At 36.5% G+C, this 23393-nt stretch overlaps 1 protein-coding gene and 1 non-coding gene across 4 annotated transcripts in view; both read right to left on the reverse strand.

The window, feature by feature from the left end:
* Positions 1 to 23393, reverse strand: part of Stard6 (StAR related lipid transfer domain containing 6) — a 30471-nt gene that overhangs the window by 6790 nt on the left and 288 nt on the right. For 2 of the 3 annotated variants that reach the window (XM_047526483.1, XM_047526482.1), the window contains exons 1-7: positions 22806 to 23320; positions 21979 to 22062; positions 19995 to 20088; positions 19800 to 19849; positions 4900 to 5026; positions 3384 to 3501; positions 976 to 1069 (exon numbers count right to left, since the gene is read on the reverse strand). In XM_047526483.1, coding sequence (XP_047382439.1) covers positions 976 to 1069; positions 3384 to 3501; positions 4900 to 5026; positions 19800 to 19849; positions 19995 to 20084 — 479 coding nt within the window. In that variant the 5' untranslated portion in view covers positions 20085 to 20088; positions 21979 to 22062; positions 22806 to 23320. Of the gene's footprint in view, positions 1 to 975; positions 1070 to 3383; positions 3502 to 4899; positions 5027 to 19799; positions 19850 to 19994; positions 20089 to 21978; positions 22063 to 22805; positions 23321 to 23393 lie in introns of those variants that run through there. The other variant, XM_047526481.1, reaches the window with a different exon arrangement.
* On the reverse strand, positions 5612 to 5685 carry Trnaa-ugc (transfer RNA alanine (anticodon UGC)). The gene has a single exon. It is a non-coding gene; the product is annotated as a tRNA-Ala (tRNA).

Genomic DNA, 23393 nt, shown 5'->3' on the forward strand with positions numbered 1-23393 from the left:
AGAGGAAACATTAAGAAACATAGGTCTACAATAAAAAAAAAAAGAAAAAAAAAAAAAAAGAAACATAGGTCTAACAATTAATTTTACTTTAGCTTATACTGTACCAATACAAAGTTTTACATCTATTTTTATGTGGCAATACCTTTTAATAAATAATCATGAGGTATAAAATAAAGCTTAAGGAATTTGTGAAATGATATATGTTGAAATAGAGTACATGTTTTTATAGAATCTATGCATTTTTTATTGCCTCTTTATCCCTAGATTGGCCACCAGTCAGCAGTAACTCATCTCTGATTTCTCCAGCTTTTCCCTTATCTGAATGTACTTATTTGGATGTCTCATTCTGCAGATTGTCAGCTGGAGGGAGGCAGTCCATTTGAAAAAGTTCATTCAAGATAAAGCAATCACTGCTGGTAGATTTCTGGGGAAATTTGTTTCTAATTCACAAAAATCCCTAATAATTTATAGAAGTAAATAATGGAGAAACAGAGAACATAAGAGAAAGTTTAACTATAGGGATTGTATATATTTGACTAGTCCAAGAAACCTCAACTCATATTTTATGAAAAATTTCCCATTCTGATTATATTTCAGATGAAAACAAGTTTTAGAAAAGTTATTTTAGCCTGTTGGAAATTTTTTCAAATTTGTATATGTGATTGCACTAGAAGCACAGGACTGAGAGGAAGCAGATGCTTGGACTTCAGATTAATCCTCATTGATGTTAGATTCAGGTTCCCACTCAGAAGTAAGCTATTTCAGAACCATTATAATTGTCATTAAAATTGTCAATAGTTAAAAAAAAAAGAATAAAAACTATTTTAAAATGGAACTTAGGGACAGTTTTTATTTTTTTTACCCCAACAGAATATGCTGGTACATGTTTCTAATGATGAACGAGGAATCCTGAACTTAATCACAAGTTGAACTAAAAAAACACTGTTAAAATAAGTAAATGTAAGAAACACTTACTCTTTCAGAGGTGAACACACATAGCCACAAGGATGGTTATAACCACGGACATAATTTGAAGATGGAGGATATTCTGGGAAATCCACACTTTTAGCTAAAGAGATTAAAAATATTAAAATGTAACCTAATTCACAAAGATAAACACTACTGCCAGAAGCATATTTTAGAAATGTATTACACTTATTTTAACTTAGTTGCCAACATTAACATTAATTTTTATATGCATATACATTTGCAATAGTATTTCTAAAGATGCTGTTATCTTTTTATAAAGAAAAACTGTTAAAAGTATTATTACTTTCTGAGATTTGAAGCAAAAGAAGAAATAACAAAAAGACCATTAGTGTCATGGGTTGAATTATTTTCTGTTAATCATTTTTTTAAAATAAAATGTTTGAAGTGACTAGTTTTAAATGTTCTCTTCGCTAATTCCAAATAGCTAACTTCAAAGTATAAAGATCAGTAGAATTTGTTTTAGTAATTATGCAGAAAAGTATCTAAATTACATGTAAATACAGAGAAAGGTGATTTAATTATGATTGAATTAATGGTTATATATACACTTTCTAAAATATTTTAAAAAACATATGTTTATTCTGTGGGAATGGGGTTGTGGTTCAATGGTGGAGCACTTGCCTAGTGCATGTGGGAACTTGGGTTCGATCCTCAGCATCACATAAAAATAAAAAATAAAGGTATTGTGTCCACCTGAAACTAAAAAATATACATAAAAAAGACAAAAAATGTTTATTCTGTACAACTAAATCCTGTTCTTGTCAAAGGTGGTTAATTTTCCTATGTGATTTGAACATATGCAATCTGTTATATGGGAAATACAATGTGTTTGGGTTTTTTTTGGTTTGTTTGTTTTTTTCCCCATCCTGTGGTGCTGGGGATACGAAGGGAAATACAATGTGAAACAGAAGTTTAGGAGCCTATGTGGTTGAGTGAATTTTTCATTTTTGCATAATTATCTTAACAGAGCCTATTGCATTGGCATTATGGTAATTCCAGAAGTGATAGTAAAATATTTTTCTCTATTTCAATATGGAGATTATACTTGTGCTTCTTTTTTTAAAGAAATAGTCTACAAACAGGTATGCATGTGTTTTTTATGAGGTACACAGTATGGTAGTTAGCACTTACTTTGGAAAATCAGAACAGAGTTTTAATCTGGTTCAGCTGCTTATTAGCTAAGCAACTTAATTTCTTAACTGGTTAGCTTCTGTAAACTTCAGTTTCATTATTAGTGAGAGAATACATGCAAAATATTTAGTTCAAAGCAAGGTGCAGAGTAAGCTAAAAAAAAAAAAAACCCACTAAGAAAACCCCAAGTTTCATCAAAAATTCATTCAATAGAAATTTCTTATAGCAAATTCAGTAGTAATTTCTGCACTAAATGACTGATTACCTCTAGTTGTTGATTTTATTCCATTTGATTTTTAAAATTTCTACCTGACCACTAACAGAGAATAGAAATGATCTGATTTCAAAACATGGAAAATAATAGATGTATGATTCAGACATGACAGTATCGTTGTATTGTAGGCAGTGAATACATTTTATGTGCTGTCATTTCAAAAATGAGATGAAAATATTTGAACATGATGAACCTTCAGCTCTTAGTGGCCTGCTACAAAACAACAAAATGGGTTTGATTGAGAGCAATCACTCAGACTGGGTAGAGTAACTGAAACTTTGTTGGGACATGCTAATGAAATGTAATTGTCCGTATATCCACAGTAGAGGAAACTATTTAGATACGAATGGTAAGATTAAATCAAGTACAGAGAAAATCACGGATCTTTGCCACTATTCTACCAAAGTCTCTTCACCATGAGTTATCTTATTAGTCTACAACAACTTGGTATGTTTTGAGTCAATAATGTGAGTAAGGAAATGGTTACACATTTGCACATTTGTAAAGGGGATGCTAAGGATATACCAAGGTCTTCAGTTTTTAAAAGAAAGTGAAGCACATTTATGTAAAGACATATCTAGTGGAAATTTCTTCAATAGTTTCATCAGCTACTATATATGGCCATTCTAAGAAACTGAAGTATAAGATTATATATCCCCAAATTAATTTTGTTTCTGTGATTTTAAAAACGTACACCTTGAAGTTTTAGTCTATGGGCATCTCGATACAGGGTTTATGCTGTAAAAGTTCAGGAGATGCCATAATCATTGACATTATATATACCTCCTATATACATTATACACCTCCTAAGGTGGGTGAAATATCTGGCATATCTACCTGATACATGTATGAATTTGTCCCACTGAGTAAATAAAAACAAATAAAGGAAATAGCTGAAAATAGTGTTTCTTCCTAACTGCAAATTAAAGGGAAGTTTTATTAATGACTCATAGTAATTCCAAAACATGAGCAAAACATTTCAACTTACAACTGATAATGTCCATGTTCCCTTCGCAGCGCTTGATGTATACCAAGTCGATAAAGTCTCGGGGGGAAATTGAGCCCATGGCAAAACTTTGTGTTATGGTATGACATATAAATGTGTCCTGCAACAAATCAAGCCACAAAGATTGCAAAAATTATTTAATATCTACCATTTGTATTGTTCCCCATAGAACTGCAATGCACAAGTTGGGTCTCTATTTGGAAAAAGCAAGGCTTTGCAGTTTTAAGACCATCATCACCAAATAAGCTTGCATTTTCAGTGTTGAAGGGGTATGAGATCTATAATTATGAATGTAGAAAATTCAGGGTGTAGTTAAGATTGTCTACTCTTTCAATTTTTAGATGGAGAAATTGAAGCCTAGAAGATTAAACCATATGTAGGATAAGAGATAAGTACAGAATTAGAATCCAGGTTTTCTGATTCTCAGTTCGGTACTATTTCTACTACTCCACATTGGCTAGGTAATTATTCTGAAAAATACACTGATTTAGTAACCCATGCTATAAGGCCTAAAAATTAGAGATCAATATCATGGGCTACCTTGACATCTGGGGAAACTGGGAGGGTCCTGAATGGAATCACTTCAAATTCCTCCCTTTCTCTGTTCCTGCAGGTAAGCACCCCTAGCCAAACACTCCTCCTTACCAAAAGGATGAGCACAGTTACTACTTATTCCTGTTTAGTGGATTTTACATTACAGTAAGAGAGAATTATTTTTCATTTTGGGTGCTTATTTTTATAGCAGTTTTAATGAATGAGAGAATCTATAGTGTGCTGCATGAATGTTCAGAATTCCTTACCCTGCTTCTCTCTCCTTGCTGCCACCTCTTTACCATGTGTCATTCTTTCTCTTATTTCATCCCCCTCCTGATCCTTTTCACTGTTCTCACCTCTTACTGATCTTTTCTTCCATCCCTTCTAAACTTTTCTTGCCTCTCACGTTCACTCTTCTCATCTGTCTTCAACTTTCTACTGTGATTACCTATGTTTTTCCTTTTGTTTTTATTATCCCACTGTATATTTAACTAAGACAAAAGTATTTCTAAACTGTAGCCTTTTATATAATGCTACTTCTTTGTTTTATATTTTATCTTTAGTCTTCAGTGCTACATGCTGTTTGTTTGGAAGTCCTTATAGTATGTATCTGTATTGCTCCTGTTTTGTAATGTAATAAGTCTTGACTTCCATGAAGGCATGTTTAATTTTTGTTTTTTATGTCATGGAGGTGAATTCCTGAGTTCAGATCTCTAATAACAAGGTACAAGAGACTTTGCCAGATTCAAAATGTGATACATATTTATAAACAGAATGACGCTAAATGTAATTAAACTCTTGATTAATAAGGAGGGAAGTTTTAAGAATTTTATAAAAACTTTCACTCATTTGAATCTATAAAATACTAAACGTCTACATATATTGTTCCAATAAATAAGTCAGTAATATATAAAAATAAAGATGTATTAACACAGTAAAGGTCTAGTATTAAAAAATAAATTACCGAATCAATCCTGTGTACCATATTGTAAACTTTCAATGCTTTATCCCATGTAACCCTGTTTCCAGGTTGGTAGAGGAAATCAGATAGTTTAAATGTTGATTCTGGAATTATCCCTTCAACACGATATCTATTGTTAGCAAAATAAAGAAAAATTAAAACAAGTTTAGTTTAAGCTGAAAATAAACTGCTATCTAATTTGAAGGCAGGCTAATTTAACAAATAAGAAACCTGAAGGTAATATAGATTAAGTATTACCTTATCTGAAACACTTGCAACTAAGAGTTTGGATTTTTTCAGATTTTGGAGTACTTGCATATACATAATGAGATAGCGTGGGGATAGAACCCAAGTTGAAAAGCAGAATTCATTTATGTTTCATATATATCTTATACAATAGAGCTGAAGGTGATTTTTTTGTGTGTGTTCGTGTTGTTGGGGATTGAACCTAAGGCCTCACACATGCTAATAAATGCCCTACCACAAGCTGCATCCCCAGTCCTTTTTATTTTATTTTGACACAAGGCCTCACCAAGTTGCCCAGGCTGGCCTTGAACTTGAATCCTCCTGCCTAGTCTTCCAAGTTACTAGGATCACAGGTGCTGGAAGATAATGTAACCCAGTATTTAAAATAATTTTTGCATGAACAAAGCTTCTTGGAATGAAGTTGTCTACTCATGGTGTCATGTTTTTTTTGTTTTGTTTTGTTTTGTTTTTGTGGTACTGGGGATTGAACCCAGGGCCTTGTGCTTGCAAGGCAAGCACTCTACCAACTGAGCTATACCCCCAGCCCCATGGTGTCATGTTTTATGCTCATAAAGTTTTGCATTTTGAAACAGTTCAGGTTTCAGTTTTAAATTTTTTTTCAAACTATGCCAGCAATTTGGTACACTAATATTCAACTGGAAGTAACAATACTTATTTAAACATGTACTGCAATAATTGTATTTCAAAATTAATTTTTCTACTAATTTTGTTTGCAATATTTTCACGATTGTCTTTTTTAAAGGGCTGCTTTTATTTATGGTTATTCTGAAGTCTTTCCACTAACTTTTACCTGCTCTTTTTATCATAAGCCAATGATCAATGATATTTGTGTGGTGTGCAGTATCTCATGGCTCCCATTTTTATAATTTACTTACTTATTGGTTTTATTTATTCATTTATTTATCTATTTATTTATCTATTTATTTTGGGGACTGAACCCAGGGGCATGTTTAACTACTGAGTCACACATCCCCAGCCCATTTTAATGTTTTATCTAGCGACAGATGAGTTGCTGAGCTGGCTTTGAACTCAGGATCCTTCTGCCTTAGCCTAGCGAGCCTCTGGGATCACAGGTATGTGCCATTGCACCTGGCACCCTGACATTTAATTTATGAACATAATATGGTCTAGAGCAGGGGTCAGTAGGTTTTTTAGTAGAGGTCTGGATGGTAAATAATTTAGGCTTTGCAGGTCACATTCAACTCTCCTAGTGTAGTGGTAAAGCAGCCATAGATAACATATAATGAATGGGTGTGGCTGTGCTCTAATTAAGCTTCATAGATATTGAGTTTTGAATTTCATTAATTTTCATAAGTAAGAAAACATTCTTGTTTTGATTTTGTTTCATCCATTTGAAAATATAAAAGCCATTGTTAGTTTTAAGGCTGTGCAGAAACAGGCAGCAGTCCAGATGTGTCCTACTGGCAGTTGTTTGTGGGCTACTGTTCTGAGTTAGTGTAAATTCCAGCTTAACATCAACAACTTGGGCAAATAAACCTTTGTGTGGGTTTGGCTATATACCAATGAAATTAAGACAGTGTGAGAAAACTGAATTCAAACTCACTATTAACAGAAGAGCAACAGAAGAAAATAAAGTCAGGGCAGTGTGGGCCCTGTTTCCACTCTTTCTTTTCAAAGCAAAGGGATAAGTTTAACTGAAATCAAACTTCTAAACCTTTAATAATTTAAATTTATTCAGGAAGTGAGTTAAAAATAAATACTATTATTACAGAAAATAGTTGTCATATTTATGAAAAATTATTACTCTGAACTTTTATAATTTGGTAAACAAGGAATTCATTAGGCTATTTCTCTGTACGTTAATTTTTCTCTAAAAGTTCCATTGGAGCCAGGCTTGGTGACACAGGCCTGAAATCCCAGACTCAGAAGGCTGAGGAAGGAGGATTACAAGTTTGAGGCCAGCCTGGGCAATTTAGTGAGACCCTGTGTCAAAAAAAAGAAAAAGTTGGGAGTGTTGGAGCATGCCTATAATCCCAGTGACTGGGGAAGCTGAGGCAGGAAGACTGAAAGTTCAAAGCCAACCTCAGCAATTTAGTGAGGTTGTATGCAATTTAGTGAAAACGTGTCTCAAAATAAAAAGGGCTGGGGATGGGGCTTAGGGTTAAGTGTCTCTGGGTTCAATACCTGGTACCAAAAAATAAAAAAAATAAATAAAAAGACTAGGGATGTAGTCCACTGGTAGAGTTAGTTTCCCTGGGCTAAATTCCCAATACCACAAAATTAAATAAATAAAATTTTAATTTAAAATGGTTGGTTTCTAATTTTTTCTGTGAGGTATTATTAAATTCCTTCATGTAAAGTTTCCTTCTTTCAGATCAACAAAGTTTTTAAGAGCTTATTATTGAACTCTGTATAAGATGGTGAGAAAACAACTTGAATAATTAACAAATCCTGCAAAACAGAAGTCAGACATGAAACAAAGTTCAAGTATAAAACTTTTGTTCAGAGTTGTGCATACATGGCCATGGATTGTTTTAAAATTATTATTATTAATCTGTTCTTTCTCTAATTATATTATAAATTTTATAATCTTTTTGTGTATATAACTGATTAGGTGTCTTTCATAAAGTAGTTCTTCATTACATATAATTACTGATGATGACTACCACTAGTCTTTTAATCCATAATTGAGTGATCAAACATTATCTATTTATTTTAAGGGTACTTTTAAAGATACAAGATTTTCTACACTTAAATACTTCACCCTGGTTGAGAGCTGGACATGTAAACCAAACACTTACTGGACAGGATGTAAATGGTGAGGATCTACAAAGCAAAAGACTGAAGGGCAAGAAGAGTAAGGTTGTGGGGAGTTTTCAAGATGGCGGCCTAGAGGGCGGCTGCATTTCACGTTGCTCCAGGACGCAGGATTCAAAAGAGGAGATAGTGAGAGACTTGGGACCAACTCAAAGCCGCCGGGAGAGTCTCTCCCGTTGGGGAGGCGTCCCGGATGGGGCGGTAGCCCCGGAACGCAGGGAATTTGTGACGTGGAGTTGCTCCGCGAGACGCCCCTCCCCCCGCTGGAGCGGTAAACACGGACAACTGGGATCATCGTAGAGGAGGCGGCTCGGCATAGCGCTTGGACTCGGAGCAACCACTGGGGCTCCGGGCGGCTGCCTGAGGAGGAGCTGCATGGCGAGCTGTTTAGACTCAGAGTAATCGCTTCTGAACACGGGGGGGGGGGGTTCCCGGAGGAAGAGGAGAACCGCGGCGGGTCGCTTGGTCTAGGAGTGACTGCATCAGAGCCACAGGCGGTTGGCAGAGGAGGAGCTGTGTGGCGAGCTGTTTCAACTCATAACGACCGCTTCCGAACACCGGGGGGTTGTCCGGAGGAGAGGAGAAGTGCAGCAGGTCGCTTGGTCTAGGAGTGACTGCATCAGAGCCACAGGCCGTTGCCAGAGGAGGAGCTGCATCGTGAGCTGTTTGGACTCAGAAAAACCGTTTCTGAACACCCGGGGGGTTGTACGGAAGAAGAGGAGAAGCGCGGTGGGTCGCTTGGTCTAGGAGTGACTGCATCAGAGCCACAGGCGGTTGCCAGAGGAGGAGGCGAGTGGTGAGTTGACTGCACTCAAAGCGACCGCTCCTGAACACCGGTGGCCTGCCTGGAGGAGGAGCGTGGTAGGTCACTTGGTCTCGGAGCCACCGCTCCTGAACACCCAGGGGGCTACCCCGAGAAGGAGGAGGAGGAACAGGGCGGGTCACTTGGGCTTGGAGTGACTGCCTAGGGCTACGGGAGGTTGGCGGGAAGAGGAGACGTGTAGTGAGTTGCTTGGACTCCTAGTGACTGCGTCGGAAACCGGGCTGCTGTCCGGTGGAGGAGGTGTGTGGCGGGTGTCTGGGTATCGGAGCTATTGTATGGGGCTCCAGGTGGCGGCTCAGAGGAGGGGCCGCATAGCCAGGCGATTAGGTGCAGAGCACGGTCCCAGGACCTAGGCGGCTTCTTGCTGGAAGAGCCGCGCAGAGACACGCCTAGGGGTGGAGTGAAGTTTCCAGGACTGCGGGCAGATTATCTGGGAGAGGCAGCCTAAGGAGACTCGCCTGCCGAGGGTGAGGCTCCCAGGCCCAGGAGGTAGGTCCGGGCCCCTGGGAACGTTGCAGAGGAAGACAGCCCAGCCCAGGTGGTAGTTGTAGATTGACGGGAACCTCTAGGAGGGGAACTGACCAGCGAGACGTTCCCACCGAGTGAGTCTTCCCTACCGGGAGAGGTTTTCCCACAGGGACGGTTAAACCAGAGACACAGGCACAAATAGGCCTTGCCTCAGCCCGCAGCCTAGTTCCCCGTTGGATGACCATTGGTCAACAAGTGGAGACACCTCTGACCACTAGCAGGGAATATACGCCACCTGAGGGTCACCACCCTAGAGAGGCAGCTTCTTCGTGGAGCTCCGCATTATCAACTTCCTCCAAGACTTCAGGCTACTGAAGGATAAGAGGGGATATACTAGCAATCTTCAGGGACATTATAAGTCGATAGAGGAAATCTGCAATAGCTTAATGACCCACTGATTCCTGAACAATATGAGAAAACAAGAGAAGAAAATGCCCCAAACAAATCTACATGTTACATCAAAAAAATCCAACGACAGCATGGCAGAAGAAATGACAGAAAGGGAGTTCAGAATGTACATAATTAAAATGATTAGGGAAGCAAACGATGAGATGAAAGAGCAAATGCAGGCATTGAATGATGAGATGAAAGAGCAAATGCAGGCATTGAATGATCGCACCAATCGACAGTTAACAGAGCAAATTCAAGAAGCAAAAGATCATTTCAATAAAGAGTTAGAGATATTGAAAAAAAACCAAACAGAAATCCTTGAAATGAAGGAAACAATAAACCAAATTAAGAACTCCATAGAAAGCATAACCAATAGGATAGAACACCTGGAAGACAGAACTTCAGATATTGAAGACAAAATATTTAATCTCAAAAACAAAGTTGAACAAACAGAGAAAATGGTAAGAAATCATGAACAGAATCTGCAAGAACTATGGGATAACATGAAAAGGCCAAATTTGAGAATTATTGGGATTGAGGAAGGCTTAGAGAAACAAACCAAAGGAATGAACAATCTCTTCAATGAAATAATATCAGAAAATTTCCCAAATCTTAAGAATGAAATGGAAAATCAAGTTCAAGAGGCTTATAGGACTCCAAATACACAAAATTACAACAGACCCACACCAAGGCACATTATAATGAAAATACCTAACATACAAAATAAAGACAGAATTTTAAAGGCTGTGAGAGAAAAGAACCAAATTACATTCAGGGGGAAACCAATACGGATATCAGCAGATTTTTCAATCCAGACCCTAAAAGCTAGAAGGGCCTGGAACAACATTTTTCAAGCTCTGAAAGAAAATGGATGCTAACTGAGAATCTTATACCCAGCAAAACTTACCTTCAAATTTGACGATGAAATAAAATCTTTCCATGATAAACAAAAGCTAAAACAATTAACAAAAAGAAAGCCAGCATTACAGAACATTCTCGGCAAAATATTTCATGAGGAAGAAATAAAAAACAAAGAAGCAAATCAGCAAAGGGAGGAATTATCCTAAAGGAACTGTCAAATAAAGGAGGAACCAAGATGTGTCAAAAAATACATAAATAAATAAATAAAATTTAAAATATGAACCAAATGACCGGGAATACAAATCATATCTCAATAATAACCCTGAAAGTTAATGGCCTGAATTCATCAATCAAAAGACATAGACTGTCGGATTGGATTAAAAAGAAAGATCCAACAATATGTTGCCTGCAAGAGACTCACCTCATAGAAAGAGATACCCATAGACTAAAGGTGAAAGGATGGGGAAAAACATACCATGCACATGGACTCAGCAAAAAAGCTGGCGTATCCATCCTCATTTCAGATAATGTGGACTTCAAGCCAATGTCAGTCAGAAGGGATAAGGAAGGACATTTCATACTGCTTAAGGGAAGCATAAATCAGCAAGATATAACAATCATAAACATCTATGCCCCAAACAGTGGCTCATCCATGTATGTTAAACAAATCCTTCTCAATTTTAGAAACCAAATAGACAATAACACAATAATACTAGGTGATTTTAACATGCCTCTCTCACCACTGGACAGATCTTCCAAACAAAAATTGAACAAAGAAACCATAGATCTCAATAATACAATCAATAATTTAGACTTAACAGACATTTATAGAATATACCATCCAACCAAGAGCGAATACACTTTCTTCTCAGCAGCACATGGATCCTTCTTAAAATAGACCATATATTATGCCACAAAGCTAATGTCAGCAAATACAAGAAGATAGAGACACTACCTTGTATTCTATCAGATCATAATGGATTGAAATTAGAAATAAATGAAAGAGTAAAAAACAGAAACTACTCCAACACCTGGAGATTAAACAATATGCTATTATGTGATGAATGGATAACAAAAGATATTAAAAAGAAATTAAAAAATTCTTAGAGGTAAATGAGAACAAAGAAACATCATATCAAAATCTCTGGGACACTATGAAAGCAGTACTTAGAGGAAGATTTATTTCATGGAGAGCATTTAATAAAAGAAGTAAAACTCAAAAAATAAACGACCTAACACTACAGCTCAAAGCCCTAGAAAAAGAAGAACAGACCAACACCAAAAGTAGTAGAAGACAGGAAATAGTCAAACTCAGAGCTGAAATCAACGAAATTGAAACAAAAGAAACAATACAAAAAATTGACAAAATAAATAGTTGGTTCTTCGAAAAAATAAACAAAATTGATAAAACTTTAGCCACACTAACAAAGAGAAGATGAGAGAAAACCCAAATCACTAAAATTCGGAATGAACAAGGAAATATCATAACAGACACGACTGAAATACAAAACATAATTAGAAGCTAATTTGAAAATCTATACTCCAACAAAATAGAAAATTTCAAAGACATCAACAGGTTTCTAGAGACATATGAATTGCCTAAACTGAACGAGGAGGACATACACAATTTAAATAGACCAATTTCAAGTAATGAAATAGAAGAAGTCATCAAAAGCCTACCAACAAAGAAAAGTCCAGGACCAGATGGGTTCTCAGCCAAGTTCTACAAAACTTTTAAAGAAGAGCTCATTCCAATACTTCTCAAAGTATTCCATAAAATAGAAGAGGAGGGAACCCTCCCAAACTCATTCTATGAAGCCAATATTACCCTGATACCTAAACCAGACAGAGACACATCGAGGAAAGAAAATTTCAGACCAATATCCTTAATGAACATCGACGCAAAAATTCTCAACAAAATTTTAGCAAATCGCATAAAAAAACATATTAAAAAGATAGTGCACCATGATCAAGTGGGTTTCATCCCAGGGATGCAAGGTTGGTTCAACATCAGGAAATCAATAAATGTAATTCACCATATCAATAGATTTAAAGTCAAGAATCACATGATTATTTCGATAGATGCAGAAAAAGCGTTTGATAAAATACAGCATCCCTTCATGCTCAAAACACTAGAAAAAATAGGGATAGTGGGAACATTCCTTAACATTGTAAAGGCCATCTACGCTAAGCCCATGGCTAATATTATTCTAAATGGTGAAAAACTGAAAGCATTCCCTCTAAAAACTGGAACAAGGCAGGGATGCCCTCTTTCACCACTTCTATTCAATATCGTCCTTGAAACTCTAGCCAGAGCAATTAGACAGACCAAAGAAATTAAAGGGATACGAATAGGCAAAGAAGAACTCAAACTATCCCTATTTGCTGATGATATGATTGTATACTTAGAGGAACCAGGAAATTCCACCAGAAAACTGTTAGATCTCATAAGTGAATTCAGTAAAGTAGCGGGATATAAGATCAATGCACATAAATCTAAGGCATTTCTATACATAAGCGATGAATCTTCAGAAAGAGAAATTAGGAAAACTACCCCATTCACAATAGCATCGAAAAAAATAAAATACTTGGGAATCAATCTCACAAAAGAGGTGAAAGACCTCTACAATTAGAACTACAGAACATTAAAGAAAGAAATTAAAGAAAACCTTAGAAGATGGAAAGATCTCCCATGTTCTTGGATAGGAAGAATTAATATTGTCAAAATGGCCATGCTACCAAAAGTGCTATACAGATTCAATGCAATTCCAAATAAAATCCCAATGATGTACCTTACAGAAATAGAGCAAGAAATTATGAAATTCATCTGGAAGAATAAAAAACCCAGAATAGCTAAAGCAATCCTTGGCAGAAAGAGTGAAGCAGGGGGTATCGCAATACCAGATCTTCAACTCTACTACAAAGCAATAGTAACAAAAACGGCATGGTATTGGTACCAAAATAGAAAGGTGGATCAATGGTACAGAATAGAGGACACGGACACAAACCCAAATAAATGCAATTTTCTCATACTAGACAAAGGGGCCAAAAATATGCAATGGAGAAAAGATAGCCTCTTCAACAAATGGTGCTGGGAGAATTGGAAATCCATATGCAACAGAATGAAACTAAACCCCTATCTCTCACCATGCATGAAACTAAACTCAAAATGGATTAAGGATCTCGGAATCAGACCAGAGACCTTGCATCTTATAGAAGAAAAAGTAGGTCCAGAGCTTCAACATGTCGGCTTAGGACCAGACTTCCTCAACAGGACTCCAATAGCACAAGAAATAAAAGCAAGAATTAATAACTGGGATAGATTCAAACTAAAAAGCTTTCTCTCAGCAAAGGAAACTATCAGCAATGCGAAGAAAGAGTCTACAGAGTGGGAGAAAATCTTTGCCAATCATACTTCAGATAGAGCACTAATCTCCAGAATCTATAAAGAACTCAAAAAACTCTACACCAAGAATGCAAGTAATCCAATCGACAAATGGGCTAAGGAAATGAACAGACACTTCACAGAAGAAGATCTACAAGCAATCAACAAACATATGGAAAAATGTTCAACATCTCTAGTAATAAGAGATGCAAATCAAAACCACCCTCAGATTCCATCTCACCCCAATTAGAATGGTGATTATCAAGAATACAAGCAACAACAGGTGTTGGCGAGGATGTGGGGAAAAAGGTACACTCATACATTGCTGGTGGGGCTGCAAATTAGTGCAGCCACTCTGGAAAGTAGTATGGAGACTCCTTAGAAAACTTGGAATGGAACCACCATTTGACCCAGCTATCCCACTCCTTGGCCTATACCCAAAGGACTTAAAATCAGCATATTACAGAGATATAGCCACATCAATGTTCATAGCTGCTCAATTCACCATAGCCAGATTGTGGAACCAACCTAGATGCCCTTCAGTTGATGAATGGATAAAGAAAATGTGGTATATATATACAATGGAATATTACTCAGCCATAAAGAGTGATAAAATTATGGCATTTGCAGGCAAATGGATGAAACTGGAGAATATCATGCTGAGATAAGCCAATCTCAAAAAACCAAAGGAAGAATGATATCGCTAATAAGTGGATGAGGACACATAATGAGGGGTGAGAAGAGTTCGTGTTAGGGTTAGAGTTAGGTTTAGGGAGGGGGGCAAGAATGGAGGAAGGAAGGACTGTATAGAGGGAAAAGAGGGGTGGGAGGGGTGGGGGGAAGGGAAAAAAATAACAGAATGAATCAAACATTACCCTATGTAAATTTATGATTACACAAATGGTATGCCTTTACACCATGTACAAATAGAGAAACAACATGTATCCCATTTGTGTACAATAATAAAAAAAATAAATAAAAAAATAATATATCCATAAACCAATAATAAAAATACACAAATCTAAAAAAAAAAAAAAAAAAAAAGAGTAAGGTTGTGTTGAAGCTCCTTTTGGAAGCTTTCAAAGACTGTTTTATAGTCTTTACTCAAGACAAAATTAGGGATATTTAGATGCTGATGTTACTAACTGTTGTATTTGTGAAATACAGAAGTGTGTGATATGGTCTAGTGTAAACCCCAAGTTCTATTTTCCAAAGAGTAATATACTACACAAAACTCACCATGAAATAATACAACTTTTGAGTCTGTAAATATTTCATAAAGTGGGAGGGCAGCAGAGTTTAAATAACACTTTTCAAATCATCTTATTAATAATACCTGTATTATTTTGATCATCAGTTAGAATTTTAGGACTTGAAGTTTAGTAATATTGACCCAGGATGAATACTGGGCTGAATCAGGACTTCTCATTTTGGTCACAGCAACTTTATTCCTTACTTTTGCTGCTTCCAAAAAATTTAACCCTAAGATTTCATCTCACCCCAATTAGAATGGTGATTATCAAGAATACAAGCAACAATAGGTGTTGGCGAGGATGTGGGGAAAAAGGTACACTCATACATTGCTGGTGGGGTTGCAAATTAATGCAGCCACTCTGGAAAGCAGTATGGAGATTCCTTAGAAAACTTGGAATGGAACCACCATTTGACCCAGCCATTCCACTCCTAGGCCTATACCCAAAGGACTTAAAATCAGCATACTACAGTGATACAGCCACATCAATGTTCATAGCTGCTCAATTCACAATAGCCAGATTGTGGAACCAACCTAGATACCCTTCAATTGATGAATGGATAAAGAAACTGTGGTTTCTTTACACACACACACACACACACACAAACACACACACACAGTGGAATATTACTCAGTCATAAAGAATAATAAAATTATGGCATTTGCAGGCAAATGGATGAAATTGGAGAATATCATGCTAAGTGAGATAAGCCAATCTCAAAAAACCAAAGGGCAAATGATCTCGCTGATGAGCGGATGATGATACATAATGGGGGGTGGGAGGTAGGCAAGAATGGAGGAAGGAGGGACTGCATAGAGGGAAAAGAGGGGAGGGAGAGGTGGGGGGGAAGGAAAAAAAATAACAGAATGAATCAAACACCATTACCCTATGTAAATGTATGATTACACAAATGATACGCCTCTACTTCATGTACAACCAGAGAAACAAGTTGTACCCCATTTGTTTACAATAAAAATTTAACCTATTGAAATATAAATTATTAATTTAAAAAATTTATGATTATCTCACTTGTCTGTCCTAGAGGGTATGAGAGAGGATTAAATGTAATGATGATACTAATGGTAACAGTAAACAGTATGGAGTAACTGGCAGAGAAGAAGAGAGCAGCATGCTAAATAAGCATGACATGCATAAAGGTAGAAAGGGTACATTATACTGGATTCCTTCTCTGAATAATTTGCTTCAGTTATCTCACAGGTACATGCAATAGTTTTGGGGAGGTCAAAGAAAATAATAAATAAGTACACCTAGCGACTGAGGGAAACGTTTTGGCTTCTGAAAAGTTTTGTCTAACAGTTATGAGCTAGGTGACTTGGGGACAGTTAAGTAGGTCTTGATTTGTAAAATGGGAATACGTTGTTGGATATAAAAAGAGGAAATTGTGAAGCAAAAGAAAAGCATTCAGTGTCATTTCTGATGTATAGAAAGAGACCAATACATGTTAATTGCTTCTCACATTTAGGGGATGTGTAGGCCAGACTGTGTTGCTGGTAGATCTCTATTTCATTCCTCAAGGTCAAAAAGGAAAGAAAATTCAAGGAAAAAACTGGTCCTCTCTTCTCATGCATATAAGCAAGTGCTCAAAGTAACTACAAAAGGTCCCCTTTGGGTGCTATATCATTAAGAAAAAACATTAACGTTGACAGAATGTATTGAGTTTTCATATAGTGATTCCAGCATTCAAGCAACAAAAGTCTACTGTGGCTGTACACAGGGAGAAAGAGATTGATGTGGTAGAAAATGAGGTTGGAGAGGAAGGCAGGGGTCAGATCTTGAAAAAATGTTTAGATATTATTTTTGTTGTAATTGAGAGGCTTTAGAAGATTTTAGGAAGCAAAGTAACACTATCTGAATTACATTTTAAAAACCCACCTTGATCATTGTGTGAAGAATGGGGCTGTAGCTGAACAAGAGTGACAAGGAGATTGTTAGGAAGTTGACCAATCCAGGGAAAGCTAATAGTAGTTACATAGGGTAGTAGTAAGGAGATAATGAAAAACAACTTCTCTTTCTACATATTTGGTCAGACAGATTTTCTATCAGAATCCAAATCTAGGCCAATGTTTTATAGGATGTTTTTGGTCAAAAATTTGTAAAAGTATGAATTAAGTTAACTAGGTGTATTTACTTTAGGACTTCTTCAAATCTTAAGGCCAAATCTCCAAGAAGAGAATGTAGTATGGAGTGTTTTGAAAATTTATTTGACACTGCAACTCACTGTTTCCCTACAGGGCATTTTGACAGTTTACACTTCTTTCAGACTCTAAATTGGCAAACTGTATTGGACCATAGTATATATCTCATATGTGTATAATGTTTATGTTCAGTTACTCATTCTAAATTCATACCTACATGTTTCTTACTTTGATTTTGATTTTTTTTCAATTCTTTTCTTTTTCTTTTTTTGCGGTGCTGGGGATTGAACCCAGGGCCTTGTGCTTGGCACTTTACCAACCGAGCTATCTCCCCAGCCCTATTTTCAATTCTTTTAAACTGTGAAGCTGTGAAGCAATGGAAAAAGGTAAACTCCCCTTGATTGGTGGTAGTTTAACTTTCTTACTCTCCTCTGGATAATGTAAACTTTCAAATGAGGCATACCAACCTGGCCCACATGCCCAGCTTGATTTCCTTTGTACCTAAATATCTGCCATAACTAATTAAAAATATTTTTTGACTGGTATAAACTACACCAATCCTACTCTTTCTGTACATAAACATAGAAAATTTAGAAGAATCAGTGGGCTGTGATTGAGAAACACGTATACAAAATTGAATTTAATGTACTTTTTATTAATTTTAGTTTTGAAACAATGAAAGGAGGGTTTGCCAAAACCAATGTGCAGTAAGCAGCCTCTAAAAACCCTCTAATAAACCCAACTTCCAGGTATTGACCCTCTGCATAATCCCCTCCATTTTGAATCAGGATTGTATCTGGGGATTCACTTAATATTGTAAACATGATGGGATATAATTTATGAGATTAGGTTTGCAGGAAGGCTTTTGTTTCTGTCTGTTTGCTCTTTCTACTTGTTGCTCTCTCCTAGACCCCCTCACTCTGAGGTAAGGAACATGCCATGTCCTAATAGTTCTATGGAAAGGCTCATACATCAAATACTAAAGATTTTAGCCAAGAACAATTGAGGAACTGAAGCCCTCAGTCCAAAAAGCCCACAAGGAACTGAATTTGTGATAACCATGTTAATGAGCTTGAAAACAGCTCCCCTTAACTGAACCTTCAAGTGAGCCCTAAGCCCCACCTGACATCTTGGGTACACTCTTGAGAAATTCCCTGATACAGAGGAAACAGGCTAAGTTGTGCCTGGATAAATGTCTGAGATACTAAATTATAATGTAACTTGTGCATCAATATATAGTTATATATTGGTACACAATGCACATAAATTCCTCTCAAAATGTGAATACAAAAAGTTCCAATTGTTTGTTCGGTTTTGCATGTAAGGTAGCAGTAAAATATCTCGGATAAAAAGTTTCAATAAAACCTTAAAACAGCCTAAGGGAGGCTATTTGACAGGATGTAGGCATTATATATAGTACCTTGCAAATAAATAACCAGACATATTTGCAGACTAAATGAACAATTTTGAAGGTTTTTAAAATGCACAGGTTTCTGTCTACATTGGTTTTGTCTGGAAGGTAATAAAAAGTCACATGATTCAAAAATTTATTTCCTTAGAGGGCCTGGACTTGACTGTACTCATTCTCCCCTTGTTGTTTTTGAAGGTGCCACTGTTAGCCACTAATTGTTTAGATAACAGGAAGGCATTATTTTTTCTCATAACTGTTAAAATGAGTGGAAGAAATCATACCAGCTTTGCCCAAAAGTAAAAAATTGGATTGTTGTACAAGATAGGTACATTTTATTAAGTAGTTGAAAGGAGTGAATTCTAAAAGAAAAGGAATTGGATAAAATTTGGTCTTCTCAATAATATATGATGATCTGAAGAAACTGATGTCATATCATAAGCAGATGAATAAAGAAGTTAGAAAACATCAGCACAATTTTCCTTAACATGCTTTCATTTGAAATAGGATCCTCAAACATATCCTTAAAAGCAACTTACAAAAAAAAATTGCATATATCAGCAAGAGAAATAAAATGAGGACGAGAACTACTTTTTATGGTTCATTTAAAAGGAAAGGTGAAGATTTTAAAAGACCATAAAATACTACTGCTAGCTAGAAAATACCAATGTGCTTTTATAGTAATTATTTCTTGAAGTGCAAATTTCCTATTTTCATGAATTATTCACTAGAAGGGCTTTTTTTTTTTTGGTGGTACTAGGAACTGAACACAGGACCTTGTACATGCTAGGCAAGTGCTTGACCACTGAACTACATACCCAGTTCAAAGGGATTTATTTATGTTTTTGTGCGTGATTATCTTCAGGTGTGAAAATAAAGGATTAGATGGTACATAACTGCTTTATTATATTAACACCACATTTCTGCCTAGTGACAATAATTTTTTCTTGATTATTGTCAAATAATCTGTTGTAGCTAATGAACAGCATTAAATTCCAGATACAATAATGTCACTGAATTTAAAAAATGATTGCAAATAGGCAAATGTACTCACAGATTTCCGAGGAATTTTCTAGAAGCCTTGCTGGAAACAGTTATCTTTTTCTCAAAGGGGAATAAAAATCCAGAAAGAAATTGTCAGTTATAGAAAAAATGCATTTTTCTGCTTTGTAAAAGAAAATATTTTAAAAAATATTTTATAGTAAATTCTCAAAAAACAAATTCTTGAAATACATTTAACTTTTCTTACTGAAATTTTAACCACTTTCCAGCCTGATGTATCTTGATTGTAACCTAAAACTTCTTGAGCAGTTTGTTGGGCAATTGCCTTATAGTCCATTTATCTGTAAAGTTTTAGAAACAAATGATTGGTAAAAATATAATCATATGAAAACATTATTTTTTAAATACAGGGTCTCACCATGTTGCTCAGGTTGGTCTTGAACTCATGGGTTCGAGATCCTCTAGTTTCACCTCCCAAGTAGCTGGGATTACAGGTGGGTGCCACCATGCCTAGCTCATATAAAAACTTTAAAAATGCTATATTATATTTTAATATAATTTCTACAATGACTGTCACCTAGTAATGCAATATAATTACTTGTTGATTGCATACATGTGTGAATCCCTTTCTTTTTTATAGTCTTTGAAATGAGAAACTGTGGTAATAGTAGGAAAAGTCAAACTTTTGCAAGCAAATACACCTGAATTAAATTCTGTTTCTACCACTTATTTTGTGAAGCATGTTACTTAATATTTGTTTTCTCATTTTCTTTTGGTGTAAAATTGAGATAATACCTATCCTGTAGAATTAGCATGAGGACTAAATGAAATAATGCACTTAAATCTCCTACCTCAGTGCCAGTTATGTAAGTCATTCAATAAATCATTATTATTTCTAACATCTGTTGTTCATGTGCTCTTGGGAATTGATATTTTAAAAATGAATGGCAGTGACATGATCTAACCCTTGGTTTCCTCTTCAATGAATATAACTTATACCAGTCATATTATTGTTCACTTAGCTCCAAACATACTGACCTCCTGGCTGTTCCTCAAATATAACCAAGCAACTTTGTACCTCAGGTTCTTTGTACTTGCTGTTCCCTCTGCTTGGAAAACTCTTCTCCAATGTGTTTACATGACTGATGTGGTTTGATTGGTGTTTTTGTTTAATGTCACTTCCTCAGAAAGGATCAAATTTAAATTAATTCAATTTAAACACATTTTCTGAACTGCTACTTGAACTTAGGTACTGAATATTTTTGTCTCCCTAGAAATTCATTATGTCAAAATCCCAACCTCCAATATGATGTTATTAGGAGACGGGGCCTTTGGGAGGTAATTATTAGTTCATGAGGGCAGAGACCTCTTGAATGAGACTAGTGTCCAAATGAGAAATTGCAGAGTTCATTTGCCCTGTCTGCCATGTGAGGACATAGCCAGAAAATGACAGCTGAAAGGTGGCAATATGTAACCTGGAAGAGGGCTTTTGCAAGAAACTAATCATGAGGGCAGCCTGATCTTAGGCTTCCAGCCTCCAAAACCATGAGGAACAAATTCATTTACTGTTTATGAGCCACCCAGATTATGGTAATCATGAAGCAACTCAAAGGGACTAAGACTGGTACAGTGGTAGGAATAACAAAGAAGTTGAGGAACTTAATGTTCTTCCTGTGAGTGAGTTCAGGAAGCTGTGTCTCATTGGCCCTTCTTCCTATCAAACCAGTTTTCAGTTAGGGGAAGCTGACAGGTATGGTACAAAGAATCTAAAGACAGCTGGACTCGAATGCTAACCTTGCCAGTTATCATCAGCTGTCTTATTGAATAAATTGCTCAACTTTAACTTCAATTTCCACATTTATGGATTGGGATAATAATACTTATTGCATTTATTAAGTGCATTAATATATGTAGAAGTGCCTGAAACAATGAGGGGCCTTGTTATAGTTAACCAAAAAGATTAGTTACTTTTCTTAAAATGGACACATTTAAAACCATTATTGTTCTTTTTTTCCTAAAAGCTGCCTCCTTAAGTTCCTCAATAAACTTAGAGTTTAATCATCAGAACATTTCCATGTTAAACCTCTTCTAAAACTATGTTGGATCACAAATTTATTTTCTCCTTTAGTTCTCAGCAAGGCACAACAGGTAGATGATATCTTTTTACATTAGAAAAGCTTTACTAAACCATTGTAACCTCCTCTTTTCTAGCAGAGTCCTGGTTTCTTTACCTTTCCTAACAAATCTAGTCCAGAATTTTAGCAATCATTGGGACTCTTCTCCAAATCCTCATAGAAACCTCCATATCTGTTAACCTGGAAGGGAACAAAGTGAAGTAGAATTACTTTGATCCATGAATTAGATCAATATATTTGATAATTTCCTTTAAATATTTTCAGTGTCCTTCATTTATACTTTATTTCTTCATTAGGAAATATTTGCTGTAAATAACCCAAGATACAAGAAAAAGCTAGTACTAGACACTTTAAAAGACACTGTTTATGAAGAACCTTCTGAAACTTTTTAAAAGGAGGTTAAAAAATATTTAGGTAGAAAGTGGATTTTTTTAAAATGTCCATCTTTATTCTCTTTTTAAAAAAATTTTTTTTAGTTGTCAATGGATACTTTATTTTATTTATATGTGGTGCTGAGAATCGAACCCTGTGCCTTACACATGCCGGGCAACCCCTCTACAACTGAGCCGCAACTCCAGCCCCCATAGAATGTGGATTTAAAAAAGTCTCAACTTTTTAAGCTCGTGCCATTAATAGTCCTTGTCTGATCCCTGACCTGGGCTTGTCTTAACATACAAAACATTTATTTTCTATCAACAGCCTACTTGATGTTAATCTAAAAATTTCACAGATTATCACTAGCTGTAAAATCCTGCAGAGACTTATCATTTTCATATCAGTAACTCTGCCACAGTAGAAGCATTTAATTGAACCACTAAACTGAATTTTATAGCGTCTGGGCTTTTATTTGCTATGAGAAATGGGAAGGGTTAGAGAGGGTGAAAAGTAGAAAGAAACAGCAAAGAAGACTTCAGTGGTATTACCTGGTGACATATCGGATGAGCTGGAAAACATTCAGATGGAGTTATTAGACAAGGATATCTTCACCCACAGGGTCAGTGGAAAATAAACATAAACCAATATTGAGATGGCATCTTTTTGTGACACACCACTTGGATGAAACCGGATTCTTCGCACCTCATATCCTGTCCCAGCTTTGTAGATAGGTTCACACATGCTGGTATTGGGTCTTTACATCGGTTTGTACAAACTCCCTGTTTCTGGGCTGCCTGATTGGGCCCCCAATCCGTGGTGGGTCACTGCCATTCTTCCCTGGGAATCAAGGTCCCCAAGGGGTCCGTTAAATCCCATCCCTGGCCCAAGTGCCTTCTCCAGTCCTGCATCTGCTGTGTGTATGAGGAGCTGGCTGCAAGCCCAGGAGGGCCGGGGCTCCGCGGTGGGATGGGTGACTAAGGAATGGGGGGAAGAGGTGGTGGGGAAGCTGCCCTGCTGGGACGCCTTAGCCGGGGAAGGAATTCTCTGAAAGCCGGAAGGCCGAGCTCACTTGCAAGGACCGGGGTTGTGGGGCTGCCTCTCAGCGACCGGAACCGTGGCTGCCAACGCCCCCAAGT

The sequence above is a fragment of the Sciurus carolinensis genome, chromosome 15 (genome assembly GCF_902686445.1).
Source record: "Sciurus carolinensis chromosome 15, mSciCar1.2, whole genome shotgun sequence".
In the NCBI taxonomy this organism is placed as follows: Eukaryota; Metazoa; Chordata; class Mammalia; order Rodentia; family Sciuridae; genus Sciurus; species Sciurus carolinensis.